Source organism: Crinia signifera, chromosome 2 (assembly GCF_055691185.1).
Source record: "Crinia signifera chromosome 2, ASM5569118v1, whole genome shotgun sequence".
Taxonomy (NCBI): Eukaryota; Metazoa; Chordata; class Amphibia; order Anura; family Myobatrachidae; genus Crinia; species Crinia signifera.
This window is the reverse complement of record NC_139218.1, coordinates 246986170-246992169: the sequence shown is the minus strand read 5'-3', so window position 1 is coordinate 246992169 and position 6000 is coordinate 246986170. Positions and strand designations below refer to the sequence as shown.

The following is a 6000-nucleotide window of genomic DNA, read 5'->3' as shown; positions in this document are numbered from 1 at the left end:
TTGCCTTACTGGTTATAGTTGGGTCTTTATCATGTCAAATCTTCTTGACAATTAAAATCAGATATGGTATTGGCAAACCATGCTTATGATGCCTCTTGACCTGTTTTGTGTCACTATCTCAAGCTTTGATAAAACTGAAAAGATTTTTCTGTATAAACAATATACAAAAAAGAGTTCACGTGTTATTTTTGTGCACCTCATTTCCTGTATGAGAACTGTACACAAGGGAGATGCACCAAATAAGCATGCAGAGACTGGTTGGCTGGAGAAAGCAAAACATCACAGACTAATGTGTTCTTCCACACAGCAGACAGCATCATAAACAATGCCAGGTATGTATTATTTCTAGATCCTCTATACTGTATGTCCCAGTTTTCCCAGGACAGACCCCGTTTCCACTTTTTTAACGGGCTTATATTGCAATAAAGACCATAATACAATGTAAACTGTATTCATTCTTTTGAGAACACTAATGTTAAGGCCCCCATACACTAGTCTGATTTGGGGCGATTTCACGCAATCCGTCGGACTGAACTGAGAAATTGGCACAAATCGGATGTGTGGCCCCATGCACATCGGACCAGAGACAGAAAACAGTCCTGCATTCAGGTCTGACCTTCGACTTGGACCCCCTCCCGGAGGCAGGGAACGGGGTCCCATGGGATACATCACTGCATATGATATATTGCATGCGATCCTGCCACCCGGGAAGGGGGATCGGATGGCCAATACACTTCTGCGAGACATCGCGTTAGTGTGTGGCCACCTTAAGTCTGTGGTGGACAACATGGAATATGTAAGCTATCTTCATTTAAAAACAATGGGAGCCTTAATAATTAAATGTATTTTTGTGTATTATCCTTGTTTGCTACTAAATAACTATTTCCAACTATAGTGTTCTTCATAAGTTATTGCAGCGGTTCCCAAACTTTTTTGAATCACGGTGCAACTGAGTAAAAGAATTTGTTTGTGGGCCAAATGTTTCTCATTGAAAAAATCTGAAAAAATCCTGAAATTAAGTAAATGGTGTTTATAGCTCATCCTTAGGGTCAGTTATGTGGTAATGGACCGGCTTCCCTTCTGTTTGTCCACAATTTTCCTATTACATTGGTCATAAATTATTTTAATTGGTCAGGAATCACCAATCCAGGGAACCCCTGCAAGTTCCCCAAGGCACCCCAGGGTGCCACGGCACACAGTTTGGGAACACCTGAGGTATAGCATTTTACATGAATTCATTTATACTTTCCTTTGTCCCTTATATGTTTTGTAACTGTGCTCTGTAGAAAGAGAACATAGAATATGAGGGAAGTACTGTATTTTAGTTCAATCACCATAGCCTCTTTCAAATTGCTTTCACATTGCTTTTGGGTAAGTTAGTGGGACAATTCAATTTCAATTTCCCCACAAAAAAACATGAACGATCACTTACTATAGTATTTACCAATATTTCTATTTTAAAAAACTGACAATTTCATTGTTCAAATTTTTGGTTTGATGTATCTCACTGCAGTAATAACACTGTTACATATTTAGTTAATGTTATAATTATACTAGAGTATTTTGAAATTAAATGACAAAATGTAAGCTTTATAGCATAAGCATAGCATAAACTATTTTGTTTGCTTCCAAATGTATCTGAAAATCATTTCTACATTTTGCAATCTATTTAAAGCACAATGCTATTTAAACCTATCTGTACTCTTTTTTTCATATTCTTTATTGATTTTTTTTATAGCAAAGACAAAATACAACATATATCCAAGCAGGGGCATCAAATTGATAGAAAGAAATCCAGATTATAATGGACTTCCACTACCTGCATTTATATATACACAGTACCACATAAACCACTATTAGACTAACATACATTACAAAAGGAAAAAATACAAAAAACATTGCTGCCCATTCTACCTCTTAGCAGTTGTGGCTTCAGATATTTTGCTACTTATTCTAACTTGTAGAAACAAAAACAGTAGTCCAGCCCCTCGATCTCACCACCCAGTCGACCCCAAAAGACACATGTGATAATTTAAACACACGGCATTGGGACAAACAGGGAAGGAAAGAAGAGAGGGCTGGAGAATCGGGCGCACAGAAAAATAACAACATATATACCTGCAATTCAGAATAAGTGACTCTTGATGCTCTCAATAAGGCTCTCTGTGGTCCTTAAATAGCTACAACTGTACACAAAACTTAAGAATTAGAGAGCGCAAGACTCTAAACACTAAAGCTTTAAAAGTATTGTATTTAATTATAATATATTGCACGCAATAGCACATGAAAAATATACACAAAAATAAGTATACACAAATACAAACATGTAATAATCCTAAAACATCCAATTTAATAGCAATGAATATCAGAAGGCCAGTGACACTTAACCAATTCCTGCCAGTTGGTAAATTGCAATATACTCTAAGATGATGAGCTCCAATAAACAGCTGCTTTATGATGGAAATTCAAAAAGTCTCCAGTCCACATATATAAGATGTTTCCAATTTTTAGTAGTAGAATGCGAACTGTCCAATCAGCCGTTTTTTAATGGAGGGAGACAGTATTGGCTGCCACCTTAGGGCTACACATGAGGAGATAATTGCGGGCAATCTTAGAGGGCACAAATTGGAAAGGCACATGTGATACTTTTAAAGTTTTAGTGTTTCTTGCACTCTCTAATTCTTACGTTTTGTGTACAGTTATTGTAACTTGTACCCTGTCCTGTATTTACCTAACCGAGCATAAGGAGTGGTTTCCCCAAGGCTCTTTGATTATTTACTAATAATTATGACTAATTCAGTCTTTGTTATCTTCAACATGTAATATAAATTTTTAATTCAGTGCTTCCATATTGGTGCGCTTAAAAATTTCCTTCCTTGTGCCAAGGTTATTCATTCTCCTGTGCTATTATATCACAATTTCAATTCTATCCACCGTGAGAAGGAAAAAAAAAAAAAAAAAAGGAAAGAAAAAAGTGACAACTTTTACCCCAATCTATCCAAATCTATCCATTTCTTCCAAATTCTGGATTTTTAATGTAGAAAAACCGTGTAGTCCACCAATGCCTTCCACTGCTTGAAATCTGGCCCAGTCTTAGCCATCCATGTCCTGGCTATCACGACCTTGGCTAAGGTACAGAGGTTTATGATCAATGCGCTATCTGCTATTTTTCCCAGGTTGCCCTTGAGTATATTTAAAAGACAACATTTTAGAGAAAGTATTCAGCCATTTATCCCCATGTTAATCAATGTTTGTTTAACTGTCTCCCAAAACCCTTGTACTGTACCTACTTGCTCTTCCATACAAGGTGGTAAAAAGTTCCTGGTGCGCTGTTGCATTTAACACATTTATCTGAAGTTTTCTTGCCAAATCTCACCAGATTACTCATGGTGATAAATGATCCATGTAATATAAATAGCTGTATTTGCTGTACTACCATAGAGTTAGTTGCTGTTGGTATTGGTGTTAATGCCTTATCCCAATCCTCTACCTCGATCTGTCCAATATCTTTTTCCCAATTCTCCATCAGAGAGTATGGACCCACTTTGTTATTCGCTGATAATAATTTATTATAAAATTTGGAGACCTTTTTGATCTTATTATCCTCCTTTAAAAAGTGTCTTATCGGGGTAACTCCAAATTTAGGGATTTCCTATTTGAATTGCGTGGACAGTGTATTTCTTAATTGCAGGTATCTAAAGAAATATGATGTACTGTAGGTATTGAAAATTCCCCTTGCAACTGGGCAAAGGATTTCAATACCTCATCTCTATATAACTGCCTTAACAGCTTTACCCCATACAGGCCCCAGACATTATTTAGTTGAAGATTGTTCAGTTCTTTCAAGCATTTTGGGTCATTTAGTGGGTGTTCCGAATTCCAGTCCTGAAATGTCCTTAATTTATTTATTTCCTTCCGAATTCTGACTGCTTGAATTGCTAAAGGGGGATCATTTTTAGACATCTGTCCCCTCAGCAACTTTTGTAATGTGCCTATATTTACATCCTTCTGTTCTAGGAGCTCCTTTATCCCATCGTTACCCACTGTATCCTCCATCCACTCCCCCATTTAAAAATTTTGGCTGGCCATATAATACACCTTAAAGTTCGGTAGGGACATTCCACCTTCTCCCCTCCCTCTTGTTGTAGCACATAAAGAAATTTTCGGAGGATCATCATTTTCAACAGATTGACTCTTCCCATTGCAGTTACGGGAAGTCTACTCCATATTTTTATTTTAGAATTTAAAAAGACTAATAATGGTTCCAGATTCAACTTTATAAAGTAATTTGGGGTCCGTAATATCCATATTCCCAGATATTTAAATGTTTCTACACACTCAAGAGGGGAATCTATTTGCGAAGACAACAGAGCCTGGGGCCTGACTGAAAGTATACTCAATTTCTTTCAGTTGACCCTAAATCCGGAGTAGTCTCCAAATTTCTCTATTTCTTTTAATACAATTGGAACAGCTTTGGCACCATCCGCCAAATAGATCAAAAGACCTTGACCCCTCTTAAAACCAGTAATTTCTAGATGATTTAGAAGGATACAGGCCAATGGCTCAATTGCTAATGCAAACAGACTAGGTGACAGGGGGCACCTATGTCTGGTTCCCCTAAAAATGGGGAAGGGCTGGGATATACCTGCATTTATGGCTATCCTGGCACTAGGGGCTGTATACAATAATTTCACCGATTTTATAAATTTAGCACTGATTCCAAATAATCTCATTACTTCCCAGAGAAAATGCCACTCCGCGGTGACAAACGCTTTCACTGTATCCAGCGTCATTATCACTGGACATTGGTCATTCTCTCTGTGACTCTGTAAATGAGTATGTAATTTACGCAGATCTATTGATGTAGCTTTACCAGGCATAAAGCCGGACTGATCTGTGTGGATTATCCTACCTGTATGTCTGTTTAGTCTCTTGGCCAAAATTGTTGCTAATATCTTCACTTCAGTTGATATTAAAGAATTTGGCCTGTATGATGCTAATAGCAGGGTTTTTTTTCTGTTTTTAACAGGGCAATTATTTTTGCCTCTAATATGGATCTAGGTACAGTACTTTCTTCAAAACTGGATCTAAATGTTTCTAGTAACATAGGTGCTAATTCCTCACTATATATTTTATACATTTCACTTGGTAACCCATCTAACTACGGTGTTTTCCCATAGGGAAGGGAGTTTATTGCCACCTTTATTTCTTGTAACTAAAACGGTGCATCCAAATCTTCCCTACTTTCTTCCGGAAGTGAGGGGAGTCTTATCTCTTTGAGAAAGTCCAGATTCTCCACTTGTTTATATACCGATCTAGACTCATACATTTTAGAAATATATGTTCTAAATGTATTTGAATTTTCCCTATTTGTACAGATTATTTTCCCCGACATATCTGTTATTTTAGTGATAACATTAGATGGTTTGTCAGCCTGAGCATGTGAGCCAGAAAACTTGCATAGCTTGTAAAGGAGTTATGTCGCATCATTTAAGAGTTCTCTCGACCCACATGGTCCAGCCAACATTTTTGCGCCTCTACCCATTCTATCCTAATGGCTTCGGACTTGTCCTCCAAATATTTTTGCTCGCACCTTTTACATTTGTTTTCCAACTCCAGTATTTTACTTTTACTCCTGTTTTTATAATCGCTAACTCCTTTTTTTTAGTACACCCCTCATAAATGCCTTGAATGCATTCCATACCACGGTGTGTGATGCAGTCCCTCTATTTGTACCTCAAAATTCCTCCCATTGCTTCTTTAGCTTCTCTGTTTCTTCCATTTTATCTAACCATCTGTTATCAAATTTCAAAAGGCGGGCTTTTTATCCTCGGAATCCATAATTTCCATAACAACTGGAGAGTGGTCCTATATTCCTCTCATTTTATACTTTATATTTACTACTCTTGGCAAAATTCCCCTGGATACCAACATTAGGTCAATCCCTGAAAATGAGTGATATGAAGAGGAGAAACACGAAAACTGTTTTATCTTTGTTTG

At 37.2% G+C, this 6000-nt stretch overlaps 1 protein-coding gene across 1 annotated transcript in view; it reads left to right on the top strand.

The window, feature by feature from the left end:
• The first annotated feature begins 210 nt into the window (after positions 1-210).
• The window catches only part of TRAT1 (T cell receptor associated transmembrane adaptor 1), a 38934-nt gene continuing 33144 nt past the window's right edge, over positions 211-6000 (top strand). Inside the window, exon 1 of the mRNA XM_083174196.1 lies at positions 211-332. Within this exon, the coding sequence (XP_083030322.1) occupies positions 326-332 (7 nt within the window). The 5' untranslated portion in view covers positions 211-325. The remainder of the gene's footprint in view (positions 333-6000) is intronic.